Source organism: Drosophila guanche, unplaced genomic scaffold, assembly GCF_900245975.1.
Source record: "Drosophila guanche unplaced genomic scaffold, DGUA_6, whole genome shotgun sequence".
Lineage (NCBI taxonomy): Eukaryota > Metazoa > Arthropoda > Insecta > Diptera > Drosophilidae > Drosophila > Drosophila guanche.
This window is the reverse complement of record NW_022995743.1, coordinates 15,247,282-15,265,288: the sequence shown is the minus strand read 5'-3', so window position 1 is coordinate 15,265,288 and position 18,007 is coordinate 15,247,282. Positions and strand designations below refer to the sequence as shown.

The 18,007-nt window shown below is 43.7% G+C and overlaps 3 protein-coding genes across 3 annotated transcripts; 1 reads left to right on the top strand and 2 right to left on the bottom strand.

Annotated features, from left to right (window-relative positions):
• Positions 1-739: 739 nt before the first annotated feature.
• LOC117578641 (high mobility group protein Z) lies at positions 740-6,770 on the bottom strand. The gene is made up of 3 exons (XM_034264248.1): positions 6,562-6,770; positions 1,183-1,411; positions 740-1,110 (listed from the first exon to the last, which is right to left on the bottom strand). Exons 2-3 carry the CDS (start codon positions 1,339-1,341, stop codon positions 928-930), a joined length of 342 nt encoding a protein of 113 aa, XP_034120139.1. The 5' UTR covers positions 1,342-1,411; positions 6,562-6,770; the 3' UTR covers positions 740-927.
• A 5,301-nt stretch (positions 6,771-12,071) lies between these two features.
• Positions 12,072-13,170, bottom strand: LOC117578640. The gene is made up of 2 exons (XM_034264247.1): positions 12,710-13,170; positions 12,072-12,632 (listed from the first exon to the last, which is right to left on the bottom strand). The coding sequence occupies exons 1-2, from the start codon at positions 13,055-13,057 to the stop codon at positions 12,192-12,194; spliced, it is 789 nt and encodes a 262-aa protein (XP_034120138.1). The 5' UTR covers positions 13,058-13,170; the 3' UTR covers positions 12,072-12,191.
• Positions 13,171-14,993: 1,823 nt separating this feature from the next.
• On the top strand, positions 14,994-17,989 carry LOC117578642 (high mobility group protein D). The gene is made up of 3 exons (XM_034264249.1): positions 14,994-15,093; positions 16,825-17,037; positions 17,104-17,989. The coding sequence occupies exons 2-3, from the start codon at positions 16,888-16,890 to the stop codon at positions 17,287-17,289; spliced, it is 336 nt and encodes a 111-aa protein (XP_034120140.1). The 5' UTR covers positions 14,994-15,093; positions 16,825-16,887; the 3' UTR covers positions 17,290-17,989.
• The last annotated feature ends 18 nt before the right edge of the window (positions 17,990-18,007 follow it).

Here is an 18,007-nt window from a genome sequence, read left to right as displayed (position 1 = left end):
AATAAATATACTTTGAGCTTAGTTTATTATGTTTTTTCTTTTTCAAACATCTCTTAGCCCTTAGTAAAGCTCTAATGAGACTTTCGGCACTTAAAGCTTGACCACTCAAAGCTCTTGCCCACCCAACCACCCATTCACGAACTCCCACACACACTCACTCAAAAGAGAAACAATTATCTACTCATTATTTTTTTTACAAGTTTTTTATATATTTTTTTTTTGTTTGAAATAATATTCCATTCAGCTCTACATTTACAATTTCATAATTGTAATTATTTTTTTGTTTTTGTTTGTTTTGTTTTCACTTTTAAATTACACAATTATATATATTTAAATATATACTCATGTAGGTATTTTAAAACGTAAGTGTTTTTATTATATATATTATGTATATATAACTTTTGTTTTGCCATCGAATCTGTAGATTCGAACTTCAAATAACTTTGATGCAATCGAAAAGGGGTAAAGGGCCAACTGGTACCGGGGCTTTACCCCAAAGATGCGCTGGCGTGGGGGGGGATTGTGGAGGTTCTTGAAGAAAATTTACATACATATAGGTACATACATAGGTATATACGCACAAAAACCTAGAATATATAGAACAGTTGCTAGTTCTCCGACTGGAAATTATGTTTTATCATCGCTTTTTCTTCGCTTTAGCTTATTTTTTATGGTTTATGCTGTGTCTGTGTATGTGTATGTGTATGTGGATGTAGGTGTGTTTCATGGATTTCTTTTTTAGTGCATATTTAAAGATTTAAGGTCTTAATTCTTTGTATTTTTTTGTAGTTTTTTTCATATTTTAAGAGTTTTTTTTTGTAATTTGTTTCTTTTTTTTGTTTGGTTTTTTTTTATGTCACTTAAAAAATTACATTAATAAAATGTATTTTAAAACTTATGCAAAATAGCTGCCATTTCGCATTCCCTCTACTCGCTCTCGTCCTCCTCATCCTCCTCGGAGGACTCCTTCTTCTTGATCTTCTTGACGGGCTTCACGGGCATCTTCTTTCGCTTCTTGGGCGCACCGGAATCAGTGCCGCCATTGGCCTCGTACTCCTTCACCGCCCGATTGTACTCCTCCTTCATTTTGATGGCCTTCTGCTCCCATTCCTAAATTGACACGAAATTCAAAAGAAATGATATTACAGCTAGAGATTTGTAGCTGCAAAGCTAACTCCTTACCGTCTTGTCCTTAAGTCCGCGCCACAGCTCTCCACCGCGCTTGGCGATGTCTGTTACCTTGCTGCCGGGATTTTCCTTCTTGATGGATTCACGAGTCTCGTTCAGCCATAGCATGTAGGCGGACAGCGGACGCTTCGGGCGATCTCCTGCTGCACTCATATTTGTATTTGGTTTTTTTAATGCGTTACACTCAACTGACAAGTTTGAAGCTCTCAATGAGTTATGGTAGCTGCAATTTAAGAAAGATAAAATACAATTAGATTTATTTTACATTCCAGTAGATTATTTATCCTGCTCTCCCGCATTATTATTTAATAATTGCATTGTGGCCTGAGCACAAACAGGCTCCAATTAAATAGTCCTCCAGCCAGTATGTGTATCAACGCACAGATAATATTGATATGCCCACCCAACCATAACTAACCCATTCCTACGCTCTGAAACTCACCCAGAGAGAGAGAGAGAGAGAGAGAGAGCCTATCAGAATGGAATACTTTTGGATACATAGTCCTTGAGTGTACCTATGTATTAATATACATTTCCCTGTACATAATCACTATTTATGACTGGAATATTTCGGGTTAATTGTAGGGGTGATTGATTCACCCACATATGTACTTATTTATGTGCTTTTTATACCTTAAATACTTTCCTGTACATAACTCAGAGTGCATTGCACCATTGAGGCTATTGTGTGCACAGGTTTTGTTTGTATACCTGCGGCCAAGTTAAACCTACGTAAAGCCAAGCCCAATCCACAGACCAGCTGTTTTGATGCCAGGATGACAATGGTCTAACATCGGAATAGGGTACGCGGCATGCAAATGAAGCGGCGACAACAGGCCCTGCCTCCCTACGGGGGCCAGAAGCCATGCACTTGACCCAAATCCCAAATGTTGAAGAAGAGAGAAGCAGATAACAACGTGAATTGGGTTAACAAACGACTCGAAAAGCGCTCTGAAGGAAGCTCGGCCGGAGGCCAACAGGGGAGCTTCACCGGGGAGTCGAGTGAAGGAGGGTAGGAGGAGTGTGGCGCATCAATCAGGGTGCCGACGCCTCCGCATATTGCACAACATTCTCCATTGGCCAGAGCCGACCCCCATTTATCTGTGTGTGTGTGTGTGTGCAGACATATCCTGGGACATCGGTGTCCAAGAGCAACAGGAAAACAGCGGCAAAATTCTTGCTAGTTAAACGCGACCACACACAGATGCACACCCACATCCACCACACAAAAACGAAGGGAAAGACGGGGAGCTCGTAGATGGATGACGAGGAGGCTTCGCACATTTCCGCAACACGTGATGCAGCCAGAAATTCGCCTGCAGCGCATGGCCAGGAGGGAGAGGGAGAGAACCACCTAGAAAATCGAAAGCGAATACTGTGCCCCGTCTGCAACGTCAGTGTACAGTGGTTGTGGTACGGGGGGAGACGAGAATGACTTGCGTTTGTCGTTCCTCGATGCAAATTTTGAGGATAATGAGGAAAGCGCTCAATAAGAATGTGACGAAAAATCACAGGGGATACCGTTAAAAAACTCAAATCGAACAAAAATCTAAAAAGTTATGGCTATAAAGACGTACTTATGGGCAGAAAGTAAGCCCACATCAAGCTCTATCAATGCCTTTCCCCTGAACATTACGCATACGCAGCATGCATAGGGCTGGCAATATTACGCATACGCAACTTGTGCGGCAGAGGCCCTGCATAATGGATGCCAGACGTAGGGCAAACACAGGGCACACGCAAAAGGTACACAAAGGACATTAAATGGAATACTAAATAAGTCAAAAGAGACCAGAGAGCAGAGCCCAGAGCCCAAATCCCCCACAGAAATTGCCATTTTGTCGATCTAAAATTGAAAAGCAGACGTCGCTGTCTCTGCCGCTGTTACGTCGCTGCTCTGACGCAGTCAGCGTCAACGTCAGCGTCGGAAAAGGCTCTCGACCAGGCCAAAAGGCATAAAACTGACAACGCTGCCGCTTATCTATCCGAATGTGTGCGTGTGTGTGTGTGTTTTATGGTGTTTTTGCCCAGCACCACCCAAAAGCAACCATCTAGAACCAAGGAAAACCACCCGACACCACCCAACCACCGACTGCGAGGCTTGTGCGCAGTACCAGCATTTTAGGGTAGATATTTTTACAGGGATTTGCGCACTGGAAGCCCAGCTGCAACAACCACAGCCAGAACGGGAACGAGTACGCCAGTTATATGCCCGAGAGCGAACGCACAGTGGTGACTTTTAAAAGGGGGAATGAATGCTCGCACATAATGCTGATAATAGCCTCGCTTGAGGGCCGTTTTTCCCTACCCGTTGTTTCTCCCAGTGTATGGTACAGTCAGGTCACGAAATCAAAGGGTAAGCGGTGTAAATGTGCTTGAAAACCGATAGATGGCGCATTGGTGGTGTGTGTTTGCATTTGAAATGTTTACTTTCTTGCTCCTCAGAGGCGTCGAATAGGAATTGCAATTAATACGACATTTCAAAATATTAAAGCCAAAACCGTTTGAGAGATAAAAGGTAAAACGATGATAATCTCTTCAAGAAACACTGAAAACACACACTGTCATCTGGACAGCAGTTCTGTATCTCTGTACCCCCTTGGTGCTTGTTGCCTTGTTGTACCTTCCCACAGATAAAACCAATATACGATTAGGAACCAGCACAAAACTGGCGCGAAAAGAGCTTTGTAGCTGTAAATCAAGCAAGCTCTCGCTCTCTCAGTACCGCACCTCTCTTCAATATGCTTGTGTTTGTGTTTTTTGTGTGCTTGGGGGGTATAGTGCCGCTATATGGCACAACTTTTGGCGCCATTTTTAGTTTGCACTCGAGAGTGCAGCACGGAAAAGCGCTAAAAACAAAAGCACGCGCTCGGAAAAAGCGAACGTTAATAACAAACCAAAAGGATTACCCCTATAGGATTCACGTAGAATGTAATCTGTGCGAAGATCCACAAAGATCCACAAAGACATGGCACCTTAATGCACTACAAACAACGGGAACGTGACCATCTACAGGAAGTGCTACTCACGGCCACACACCGTCAACCATTAGCCATGTGACCATGCGGAAGGTCATCAAGGGAGGTGCCGAGTCGGGAGGCGAAACTTAATGCCAATTGGCGACAGGATTATGCCCCACAGCCTGGAAAAGCTCCTAAACACAGCAGCAGATGCCGCAGCAGATGTCGACAGGTGGGTGGACAGCGAGCGTGCCGTCTGGGGTCTGTCTGGGGTGTGGGGCTGAAGCCGATCAGAAATCGAAGAGCCCAGCTGCAGCAAATGCAGAACATGCATTGGGGAATGTACAGTGGAGGTATGAAATATTGCCTACAGGCAGAGCAGCACATGGTAACAGAAGGTAAGGACCAATTTTTTTGTATTGTGAATAAAACCTTAAGACACCTTTTGAAACCTTTTAGAAGCATGATTACTAACTATTATTTTGTAACACTTCTTGGCTAATTTTCTTCAAAAACCGAATATTCAAAATAAATGGGCAATGCTTTAAATAAAATCTATTTGGAGGAAAATAAAGCAATTTTCCATTCGCTAATTTCTCTCTATCCCACTCAAAACAAAAGTCAATTGTGTTAATCGCTAGCACAATTAATATTTCCATGCACAGTCGAGCATTTATTTTCAATTAAATGCTGATAAAACCAAAAATAATCGCAAATGCGAGGCGGAACAACTAATTTGACGGCTACTGTGACAGCGCTGGCTAACACTTGGCGCAGGCCAGTGTAAAAGTTGAAGCCCCTACTAATGAAAAATACTCGTATTCTCATATCTCTACGTACGTTTTGCTGCTGTCGCCTGCCTGTGTTTTACACTTCACTCTTGGCCCGGCCTGTTTCTGCTTGTGCTTCTTTCTGCTGGGGAGAGAGACCAAACACCGAACAACGAAAAACGTACTGCGAACACTGAACTGAACTGTGAAAATCAACTGAAGCAGCTGTACCAGGGCCCAGGCAGCCAACGAAACGCAGCCAAAGCAAACGCAGAGCAGAGGCAGAAGCAAAGGCAAAGCAGAGGCAAACGACGACCGAAACGAACGAACGCTGTACACAGCGAGACCATCAAACGGCACGGCACAGGCAGGCAGGCAGCAAAGTATCTGTATATGAGTGTGTCTGAGAGTAGAGTCGACCGAACCAGGCGGCAGCCAACCAACACACAGAGTCGTTGGAAGAGCTGTGTATGTACACAGTGGTGGCAAAATGAGAGTGTACAGCACCGCCTGTCGCTGCGTGCGTGCAAAGAGGGAAATAATTTGAGTTTTTGTGGTGGTCGCACAGAGGCGTCTCGCAAAATCGGGCTGGCTGGCCCTCAAGCGTTCGTACGGCGCATGCACAGTGCAGGCGCTGCATATTGGCGGGGCTAATGTGACTTGTAAAACAATGATTAAATATTAATGAGGAAATTAACTAGGAAAAAAGATAATACAATTTGGGAAATACAACAATTTTTGTAATGTTTGCTGTACTTTCTGCCTATGCTTAAAACTAATCATACCTCAATTTCATACCATTTCCCCTACTTCCCATACAATCTGTTAATACGCGCATGTTCCGACTATTTTTGCCGCGACTGTACACGCTTAACCATATAAAAGCGTGGAGCGGAGGAGCCGTAAGCTCTGTGTGGAACGAAATGCTAGTAGTATTTGGCGGCGCCGCCGTCAACGTTTACCCCTCCGGCACACACATACCCCCCTGCAGCGAAAACCCCCCTCCACAATCTACATGTTAAACCGAAACGCTGCCCACTGCCGCCCACCTGCCTCCCCCAACCATCCCGCAAAAAACCCCTCCTCCCCAAGCTCTTCCCCTACATCACCTCTCCCAGCATTTCTCTCTCATAGACATTTTTACAACTTTACAAAATATCAAAAGCAGAAAAAAAGTTTTCGTTTTATTTCCAAGAAATGAATGCATAAATATTTAACCTACAATATTGATTTGACATTTACAAGCCTAATCGATTGGGTAATCAACGAATGGGGCATAGATTTTTCCTAGTTGCACTTGTGGTTCGATATAAATTTTCAAAAAATAACCGTCAATATTTCGCGCGCGCCCTCCATTCAAAATTTCAATCCCATGCAAGCGCAGCAACAACGATGTCGACGATGGATGACGACGAAAACGATGGGAACAACGACTACAACGCGGCCCGACCAAGAGCAAGAGCCACCTAACCAAAGGCCCAAGCAAAACCCCAATGTATAGAGAATACCCACGCCAGAAATTGGGTCGTTCAGTTTATTTAGCAAATTTTATATAATAAATGGCCACGATGGCGGCGCATTTTGGCCAGACCACACAGATGGAATAGTTAGTAATCAATCGTAGTGGAACACTTAGCACTCACCCGTACGAAAATGTCGCGTAATTTGCCTTTTAATTGCACCTCCAACCGAATCTTCTGTATCTTGCACCAGCGTTCAGTACTACTAGCCTGCTGTTTGTTCACTTTATAAATTTTCTTCTACTAAAAACTCAAGTCTGTTCGGTTTGGTTCGGTTCGGTTTGTTCAGCGTACGTAGTACAGCCTTGCCTTTGGAATATCAAATACACTGAGTGAATGCCAGCCAGCGCCAGCGAGCCACAGCCACAGAGCCAGAGCCAGAGCCATAGAGAGTCACACAGGCAGAGCAGAGCAAAGCAAAGCAGCAGTACGTACGGTACGACGCAAACTCAGGCACTACCGACTGTATCTGTGTGTGTGTGTCTGCAGTGTCCGTGTGCAGATACAGCTATCTGTGTGTGTGCGGTGCTCAGAGCTGTTTTCGTCGCTCTATGTGCGAGGCAAAGGCAATCGACAAACACACAGAAAAGCAGTACGGCAGCAGTACGTGTGTATCTGGCCTGGCTGGTCGACTCTGTCGCTGTATGGGTGTATGGCTGAAATTCGTTCGTTATATGAACACAGGCGGCGCGGCAGATGGACGGAAGCCGGGTGCCAGGGACCGAGGCGGCAGAGACATCAGCAGCAGCACCACCAACAGAGCCGCAGAGCGCAGAGTCAGAGCATTGAATATGGCCGCCTGCTTTTGCTGTATCTATGGTATGGTACGGTATGTATGGCATGGCATGGCATGGTCTGCTTTGTACTTCAATATTGGATAGTTTTAGGCCTGAGATGGGGTGTACGAAGTATGAGAATATGCTGATAAATGAATAATCTATCAAACCTCATTCAAAATTGGGAGACATTTTGATGGGTTATAAAGAATTTTGAGTGAGATAGATGGGATAACCCCAACGACCACAATACCAACAATTTAAAAATAAATTTAAACCTTAAAAATATTAAGCGATATATCAAATGTAATCATTTTCAACCAAAACCAAATGGAAAAGATTCCCAGATATTTACCAAAAATTTTTCTAGATTATAAGTTATGGCAAAACTTCAAAACTAAACATGAAATTCACTTAAGCAAATATCACAATTTGTAGATAAAAATACGACTTTTGATTGGGCATCATTCAATCTGTAGCTACCCAAACAAAATTCCAAGATATCTGTAAAAGAAAGTTCAACCAAAGAATAGCGCACATCCAGGTGCGACCAGAATCGCATGTTTTTCGCGTCCGTATGGACTGTATCTCGCTGTAGAGCCCCACCGCAGTACAGCTACAGCCAGGGCACAGTAGCAGCGAAAATACGAACCGAGAAAAGCACCGAACGAACGAGAGTGTATGGAGTGGTTTTGGTTGTTGGTGCGCGGAGCGTGGAGCGGGGCAGTGGGGCTGAGAGGCAAACAGACGGCGGCGACGGCCGGCCGTTGTACGTGTCGACACTGCTGTCGTACTATGTACGGGACTGTGTGTATGCCTGTATCATTGTGTGTGCGACTGTATCTGTATCTCTACGCGTACAAACAGCCACAAAGCGCACAGAGCATGAAATCAACATTCCCCACTCATTCGCCTGTAGGGTATACAAGGCAATGGGATATTGTGGACATGAATGCGACAGAAGACCAGACCCGGTCTCATGTTGCCTGCCTGCCTGCCGGCCGCTTGGTGGTGCATTTGTTGGGAGAACTGCCGGCTGAATCGCTCATCGGATTAGCCAGATACCATGTGTGCAACTTCAAAAGATAAAACCCGATCTTACTAAAATGTTGCAATTTGAACTCCACGAGTTGTAACTCATCTCAAATACACATTCATAAAATATGTGCATAATTAAAAATTATGGATATAATAGTAACTCAGATCTTTAAGAAACTGTACTCTAAATAATCCAATGAAGGAAGAATTTTATAGATTTACTACTATTATATATGTAGTAATATCTTCCATCTACAGTAGCATACAGCAACAGAAACTTTCCTTCAATTGTCAATTTTGAAAATAAAATTGCATCTGATACACCTACTGCGATAACAGATCCCATTTTGAAGATCATTGACCTCTTCCAAAACAACCATTTAAGGGTTGCTTTTATTTGAAATCCCTGACAATATTTCTGTATCCATTTAGCATTGCTAATCTGTTGCTTTTGCCTTGCAAGTCTATTTTTTTGGACAGTATAACTTTTTGCATGGTGCTTTGGCCCACAGTGCCAGTGGGTCGGTCGATTATTATTATGGTTGTTTGTCGTCTCATTTCAGCCTTGTCTGTGTAGCAGCACACAGAGAGGAGAGCCTGCCTTCCACTGCCGTAAAGCTAACGTTCATATCGCAGGGGCAGTGTGGGATGGCATGGGGGATGTATGGGCTGGCTTTGGTATTGGGTTCTGCTGGGTTCGGGCTCTGTCTCTGTCTCTGGCTCTGTCTCTGGCTCTGGCTCTGCCTCTGTTCCTGTGAGAAGGTGAGGGATACGGCCGGGCTGGCTGCAGTCAGCAGTCGGGTCGACTGCCGACGCTGCTACTGGCAGCAGCTCTCGGTGGTGGCAATTGTCGGGCATAGACGAAACGGAGCGGATGATGACGACGATGAAGGCTGCAGCGAAGGGGTGGTGTTCTCCGAGGGGTGGCATGAGGTCCCATACGCCTGGAGAGGAGTATGTATGCAAAAACGAACAGCCTAACGAGACCGAGCCATCCAGCCGGAGAGCAGGCAAACGCTTCATCGAAATGGGGACGCTGAAGCGTACATACATTTCTCAGGATGTGGATATAACGAGCCTGTGTGCGACAACGACAGAGAGTGTAGTAGAAACAAAATGCAAGTGTGCTTTGGAGCAACAATCGGATCGACAATTAAATGCCCTACAGGGACTACATTTCGAACTTTAACGTTCTGTATATCCCTAGATATCTCTCATATCCATATCCATTCCAATCCATTCCTTAGAATACTTGCATTTTTCAGTGATCTAACTTGGAGGATACATTACCATATCTTCCAATAATCTTATCGAAAGTTTTCCCTTCATATTCCATCTAATTGTGGTCTCTAGAGTATACAGAATATCGGTACTATCTGGGTTGTTCTCTTCTCAAACATATCCTGTGCCTTTTCCTGTCCTTTGTCGCATCCTCGCGCGTACCCAGCTTAGTTTCTGTTTTGCCTGGACCTGGAGCTGGTCTGAATCTGGCACTTGGCTTCATTTTGCCTGCAAATACATGGTTGCGTGCGAGCACGAGTATGTGTGTGGATGTGGATGTGGATGGATGGTCGAGTACTTTGGGCCTTTCATGGGACTTGCTGCTTACAGCGACACACACAGGCGCACAGCAGCTACTTCACTAGTATTCACAGCAGGATGCAGTCACAGGGCACATACTGGGACCAGGGGCACTTGTTGTTGTCTGTTTCCCTAACGTTGCATCTTTGCCGTTTGCCATTTTCCATTGGCGTCCTCTCTACTCGAATCAATATGCTTGCCATATGGATCCAATGTACTTGGTTTTCTGATTTTACTGTTATATTTTATTGGGTGTATTCTATAGCGTATGTACGTACATATGTATGTTTATCGTTTATAGAGTCACTCTTTTGGAACGCCCTTCCGTGGATCGTGACACAGTCCTTCCGCAGCTACTCAGCAAGGAATCGCTGTGTTCTCCAGGTGGAAATGATTTATGGTTGTATCCCAAAGACAAGATATCTTTAAGAATCTTCTTTTAGAAAACTTGATTTATATTCATATGTACATCAAAGACAGGTCAACCGGCATGTCAAAGCTAACGCCTACTACCATCTCACTTAAGTCTATTACGTTCCGTTCCGTTTCTGTTTGTGTCTCGTCTCTACCTTCGTGTCCCCATCTACCAGTTCGGTTCTCCCGAACAGCTGATGCTGAAACTGATTCTGATGGCAACGCAACTTTGCTGATGTATGTATTCATACATACACATGTACATACATGGTATGTACGAATGGGAAGGTGTGGAAAGTTGTGTGCTCGCTAAATATTGTGGATTCATGGTGGGGGTGGGTAGTTCTGTTGCCATAGCTCGACTGGCCAGCAATCCCGCAGCAAGTGACTCCAGTAAAACCCCCCTTGAGCCCGGCCCACCCTCTCGAAGGCCAAGTTCAGTATCTTAAACACATTTCAGGGGACGGGTCCTATTGTTGTGCAGCATGTGTGGGCGGGGGCCGATGCGGCGCTGATGCTGGATGCTGACGAGGCGCGATTTGCAACAAGAACAGCAAAAGCAACCAAAACACAACATGACGACTCCACTGGTGCCTATGTGACCCAATTTCAAAGGGAGACGCGAAAGGAGAGTGATGTGCCGCATTTATGATTGGTGCGGGAATGCCCATGCAATTCGCATATGATTGTTGCAGATCCCTTGGGGTACAGGAAAAGTCAGTGCTGCAGAGGGATCGATCGTATCTGATTATTGGCAAAGAAGCGAAAATGTAGGGTATACAAATGTTCCGCCTCACCTTTAGTGAATCCAATGGCCTATGGTAGGGTATGCAAAAACCGCAAAGATGATAAGCATGTGCTCGGCCATAAAATAACAGCAGAAACAACAATAACAACAGCTATGCTATGCGTTTCGCAGTCAGCAGTTCGTTGTCGCCTTGTCGTCCGGTTTCCGAGTCTCAGTTTCTCTCTCTTTTTTGAGAATTTAATGAGCATATACAGAACGAGTGTTCGTTCTCACACACACACTCAAACCCATGTGCTGCATATGTGTGTATTAGATGTTTGTACATGTGATTCATGCTTACCTTACTGAAAAATTACAAAAATTTGTTATTCAAATTGGGAAAGCATCAGTACTTGGTTTTAGCTTGAGCTTTGATTGATACAAATTTTCATTACGTTCATTCGCGTAATTAAGACATGTATTTTACATTCATGTTACATAGGGCACCCACACACGCACACACAGAGAGCGTGGAGCGAGAAAGAGACTCTCTCTTTATTTGCTGGTAGCGACGCCAGCAGCGCTGCCGCGCTCTCAGTATTATATGCTTTTTCTGCTGCCGCTGTTGCCGTTGCTTCTGCGGTGTTTCTGCTTTTGCTTTCTCCCACTTGAGTTGTTTTTGCTTTTCAGGCGTTGCTGTCTCTGCTTTTTCTGATTTTTGCCCCCGCAGCAGTAATCGCTCGTTAATAGGAACCAGTTAACACACAGTAATACGAGCAGTGGAGTCCGATTCTTCAGACCTCTATATGGCCACTATCACCCTTCCAAGAAATTGTTTTTGTTTAGATTTTGATGCCGTTAAGGGAAACAGCTGTTTACGGGTAGAGAAGACATCGAAAAAAAAAAATGCTGAAAGAATGCATTTAACATTGATATGTAGACTAAAACTTTTGATACCCTTTTAATATCGATCTCTTAATTTAATAAAAAGCAAATTCAAATTAAAATAAGTCTAAGAAAATAGTTAAAAACACAAGATTGTATGCAATACAATCAAAATACAATACAAAAAAAGTTGTAATAGTTTATAAAATTGTACATATTCAGAGGTTGAAATAATATAAAAAACTTTAACGTAATCACAACCGAAGTAGTAAATCATTTGTAAGAGTATCAGGAGCACTTAACGATCACTTCATGTTGATTAGGAAGGCGTATTAGTTAAAAATATTCATCTCGCCCCCATGTCCGATGATCTTGCGACGCTCTATCGAGAGTATGTACTGGATCTTGGACTGCATGACCATGGCATTGGATATTGGCATATTACGGAGCTGGGCAGCCACGCTCATTCCAAAGAATGTGAACTCGTCTTCACCACGGGTCTCGTTGCGGTCAAAGTATGAGGATGGCATTGCGGTGACCTCTGGGACCTTCGGCAGAGACGGCGGTGGAGTGGGTGGATGATGTTCAGTTGGCATGTTCACGGGAAGAACGGTGACCAACGGCGGCGCTGTTGGAGTAGTGTCCGGCTCTGTGGTGACGCTATCCTCCACAGGCTCCTGCTTGACCCCGTCCTGCAGCTTTATAGGCTTCAGGCGGTGGAGACGTACAGACAGTCGCTTTAGTTGCGGCGTTTCCGTAGCATCTTGATCGCTCTAACGGTAAAATAAATTGATTTGAGGTTAGGATTTTTCATGGCAGATCGAGGGATCTGCAGGATCTAATAATGTACCGTGTCGACGAACTCCGCCAGGAACTTGTGCAGTGGTGCGAACCACGGCATCTTGGGATGATAGCGTCTAGTGCTTGATTTGATCTTCTTGAGCTCCTGATGGTAACTGGTTCGTAGATTCTTGATCTTTATCTTGACCCCCTGGATAGAGAGTTCGTTTTCCCCCCGATCAATATTGGCATTGATCCCGGCCAGGATCCGCTTGTAGGCAGCGTTCCTTGCCCCCCTCAGGTAGGGCCTCTTGTTCCACAAGCAAGGCTCCCGCCCATAGAGCTCCACAAACTTGAGGGTCCGCTCATCGGTGAACCGGAAGGGCAGTCCGACTGTCAACGCTCCCCGGTAGGTCATCTCTCTGCGGTTTCACTGTATGTGTCGTTCCAGCCAGCACAAAAGCACAAAGCACACTCGATAACCTCTCTGTCGAAGCACGCGCTGCCAACTGATGCAGCTTTTTCCATATTTCTCCCTCTCTTGTCTTTGTATTGCTCTCGCGAAGCAAAGTTTCGTGTACCGTGCTAGCATGCTTCTCCGTACTGCATACGGTTCGCAATTCTGTGCTTATAGGAAGAAAAAAGATTCATACTCAAAGTATTTTGATCACACTTTTTATGCTGATTTTTGTTAGTAAATTTAATTTCCATAAACAAGCTCAAACTATTTTTTAAAGGTTGTAAATAAATATTATAAAAACTGAATCAGAGTATTTATTTTAGGCGCTTTTATTCAATACCAAAGCGAATAAAATATGCTTTATCAAGCTGTTGAATTTCGGACTCTTTGCTTTTCTGCTTTTCTGTAGCCGCCGCCGCTGCTGTCGCTGCGAGAGAGGAGAGTCATGCGCAAGCTGGAAGCTCTCTCAGAAGACGTCACTGGTGTTGCGGTTTCGGTGTCTCCACTGCACCTTGCACATGCATATGTACCTACATATGTATGCATAGGAATTTAAATATGTATGTACTTATGTATGTACATAAATATGTACATTTGTCACAATGGACTATTATCCAAAAACTGAATGTCCCAAAAAACTTTTGAAAACTATTAAAAATTTGCATTCTCGTTCGTATAACAGTGCAGGAATATGACGATCGGCAAAATGTAAACAGATCCATATTTTGCATGAATTTTGCTTGGATTAGCTACATTCAACTGATTTTATATGTATGCTTTTTTTCGATCCAACGGCAGCTGCGCACACAATTTTCCCCTAATTTCAGGTCACGCAATCTGGGTGCATCGGAATGCAGTCGAGCATCCTTCATCCCACTTTATTCCTTGCTTTGCCAGGTACCGTGGTACATGCATATGTTCTTTCCCTTGCGAAGGCCCATTCCATCTCGATCCAAACCGTGGAACCCCGACTATTGTGAACTTTCAACAGCGCGTGACATCGTTATCCTTTGTGCGAGAGGGACACACAAGGAAAAACTGCAGCGACAGTTTCAGCATCCATTTTCCCTCTTTTCTTTTGTTGCGCCTTCTTTCTGTTCTTTATGATTTTATGGTGGGAAAATGCCTGACAGCATCTGCTGATGGGCTGGCCGGCGAAAAGTGGAGTCTGCCGTGGCCATCGTTAACGGTTAATTTGTTAGCTAAACTGATTTTCCGATAAGAAGTAGTAGTCGACCTATCCGATCTGTCAGGCCCAAAACGCGTGGAGGAGTTTTCCTGATGGTTGCTATGACACACGAAAATAAATCAAAGTACCAGAGCTGGGTCCTTAAAAAGTCAAGAAAACTGCATAAATTAAACGTCAGAGGCCATCCAAATGCGATTTTGCACGGTTTTATATTTCCTACAAATTTAGGATAATAGATACAAACCCCATACTCTTATTTAGCCAATCTCTTGTTCAGTTATTAATTGCCATATCTTTTAAAATATTTCTTAAATTTTCTATTGAATGCTGCATATAAATTTTTGGCGCCATTTTTAAAAAGCGACCCTCGGCCGTACATTAACTGTGTGTGTACCAGAGAGAGCAAGCGAAGCGAGGCTATGCATGAGACGACGACTCATCCAAACGGCTTGGTGTATGTGTCGAAGAAAAAAATCTAGAATTGTTATAATTTTGGCATAATTTGATGTGAAAAATGCTTTCTGGCCTGCATATTCACTGGGATTTGTGATATTACGTCTATTATCGCATCCATCGCGTTTTATTTGTTTTTACAGTGCCATTTATCATGTTCCCTTTTGCGTTTGAAATTCTCAACTGCTCTCTCACCAACACAAGCGCACAGGCTCACGCTGACGCCGAGTTCGCTCGCGTCGCTGCCGACGTCGCCGTCGCTGCCAGTCGGCATATTTCTTACCTACTCGCTTTCCTTCCATCGACAGACGCTAGTGCCCGTACAGTTTCATTTGCGCAACACACGAATAAGGTTGGTGAAATATGGAATAACTCCTGAAATTGTGAATAAATATTAAATATATAAATAGGAAACAGTGCAATAGTTGATAATAGAGAAAACATAGAGATTTACCCCTTGTGAAGAAGTGAACATTCGCTGACATTTGTTTTACCCCTGAATCAACGCTAGTGAGAAATTTAAAGTGGCTGCCGAAAAAACTGAACAGAAACGCGGTCTCAGGCCGACGCTGTACCGCAGAGAAAGGAAAATAGTATTGAACGAGAGAAAGCGTTGCCATTTTGCCTTCAGGCTGGTGGCGAGTCAAACATGGCTGCCATTGAAATTTGCGTAGAAATGTGTTATTTTTGTTTAACTTTCTGTAGGAAAAATTCTCGAATTGTTTATTAGAACGCCACGCTGTTTAAATGCGCGCCTTTTCCATATTTCATGCATTTTCCTTTTGTTTTTATTCGGCATTTAGCGCTTCTCTTTTCATTCGCCGGTTACAGAGAGTGCGAGAGCGGCGACACAAAAAAGAGAGCGCGTTTCTCTCTCAATCTCTGATTTCTTTGCAAATGCATTTCGTTTTTTTTTCTCAACCGAAATTCTAGAAATATTGAATAGTTTAAAATGTAAAGGTTGCATTAAAACGTTTCCTTAATTTAAAATATTTGTTGTTCAACGCCGCTACAGTCACAGGGACGCGACGAACGCCGTTCCCTCTCTTTGTCTCTCAGGCCATCTGCCGCCGCGAATAGTTTTTGCACCTCTGTCAGCGTCTGCGTCGACTGCGGCAGCGCCTGTACGTGTGCTGATGCTGCCTTCGCCCTGGCTAGCGCGACGCCACCTCGTTCAGTTCGATAGAGGTTGGTAAACGCTTTAAACGCCTTCGTCTGAAGCAAAAGTATAAAATAATTGAAAGAGAAATATAATAATAGTGTCGGTTAATGTATACCCCCAGTGCTTCATAAAGTTGTGCATTTAAATTTGGCTTTATTTTGCCATAAATAGTCGAGACTTCAAGAGACTCGATTCGCAGTTATTTTTCTGCTTAACAAATCCTCTCTTCCTAATGTTAATACTCAGTAGAGTTGCGTTCAAGGTTTGCCAGTCATTCTTATGGCTAATTTCCTAGCATAAATGTGTATTTTCATAAAAAAATGTATCACACTTTGTTCAGGGTTTCCCTTTGCTTTGTCAATCTCTTCGTAGCGTTGCTTTGGAGAGCCTGTACCAGCAGGCCCTCGCTGTGCTGTGGCTATGGCATACAGAAAAAGCCAAGTGTTGCCATTCCGTTCCGTTTTGTACTCGCTGTTTCGCTGACTGCTCTCTGGCTATCTTTGCGGGGGGAAAATAATATAAAGTCTCTAAAATTTTCCTATGTTTGGAAACATATTTAATGTTGTAAAACTTCAATTAATATTCGTATTAATTATTAAGCGGCGCGCGCGTTTGTACAGAAACATACAAGAAGCAGCAAGAGCGCGCGCGCGCATTTTTTCTGAGCGTCAATGTTGACGCGGGCAGAGCAGCAGCAGAAGCAGTATTGCCGTCTCTTTTGTTTCGCCATTGCTAGGGTCTCTGTGCTGGTGGTGGCTTCTTTCTCCGCTCTGCTCTTGCCTTAGCGTTTTGGTACAGGAACATGGCGCGCGCTTCTGAAAAATAATTCTGAAAGTTCGCCTATTTAAAAATTGAATTTTATTGCAGTCTTACTTCTTTTGATTATTGTTTCATACTAACTTTACGTTCTCTTCTTTTCAGCTTGAAGCAAGCATAAAATAGTTGTATTCTCTATAAATAGTAACAGACAAATACAAAATAATTATGGCCGATAAACCAAAACGTCCTCTTTCTGCATACATGCTGTGGCTGAACAGTGCCCGCGAAGGCATCAAGCGCGAGACTCCCGGCATCAAGGTCACCGAGGTGGCCAAGCGCGGAGGAGAATTATGGAGAGCCATGAAGGACAAGTCGGTGAGTACACGGAAAGCTGAAAGATTCTCTGGGAGTCGGTAATAATGTATTCTTTGTTATCTGCAGGAGTGGGAGGCAAAGGCTGCCAAGGCTAAGGATGATTACGATCGTGCCGTCAAGGAGTTTGAGGCTAATGGTGGTAGTAATTCCGCCAATGGCAATGCCAAGAAACGCTCGAAGCCTGCGAAAAAACCAGCAAAGAAGACCAAGAAGGATGACTCTGACGACGATGATGATGATGAGAGCGAGTAGGATGGTTCTTTCAATGACCATCTCGCATTCACCATCAGTTATCCATCACCAGTCAAAAAAGTAAACACTACAACATCAGTGGATCGAAGATTTTACCTGCAATGCGAACACCACACACACCACGCAGAGTCCCTTCACACCAACCTTATAATAGAACAAACACACACACACACAAATCGATAGATCATCCATCAGAAAAAAGAACACCAAACTGCATGGACTGTTGCAGTTGCCGGCGACGGCAGAAAGGGAGGAGAGCCAATCAACCACAAAAAATAAGAAAACTTGTATTTATACATATGAATTTAAGTCTTAGGAATCGTTTCATTTATAATGACCTATACACCAAGAGAGATAGACACAACCCACAAAAAAACAACAAAAGTTGACCGAATAGTAGGAAGGGGAGCACGTTAAAGGTGTTTTTCCCCACGCGATCTCTTCTGCGGCGAGGAGAAGAAACTTTTCTTGCGTATAACAATTGTAAAGTAAACGATAAAATAATTCCATTAAAAATAAAAAAATATGAAAACAAGTTCTCCCGGTGGATGTTTTCGATTAGATTGTAGCGTTGTACAAATGCAGGGCCTCCAGAGTATAAGATTAGAGATCCACTTTATACACACACAACACAACACCCCGCAAATGAAAAAAACGAAATATCGCTCAGGTCTTTTCGTCAGTTCGTAATTGCATTAAACTTGAATAATGTTTAAAA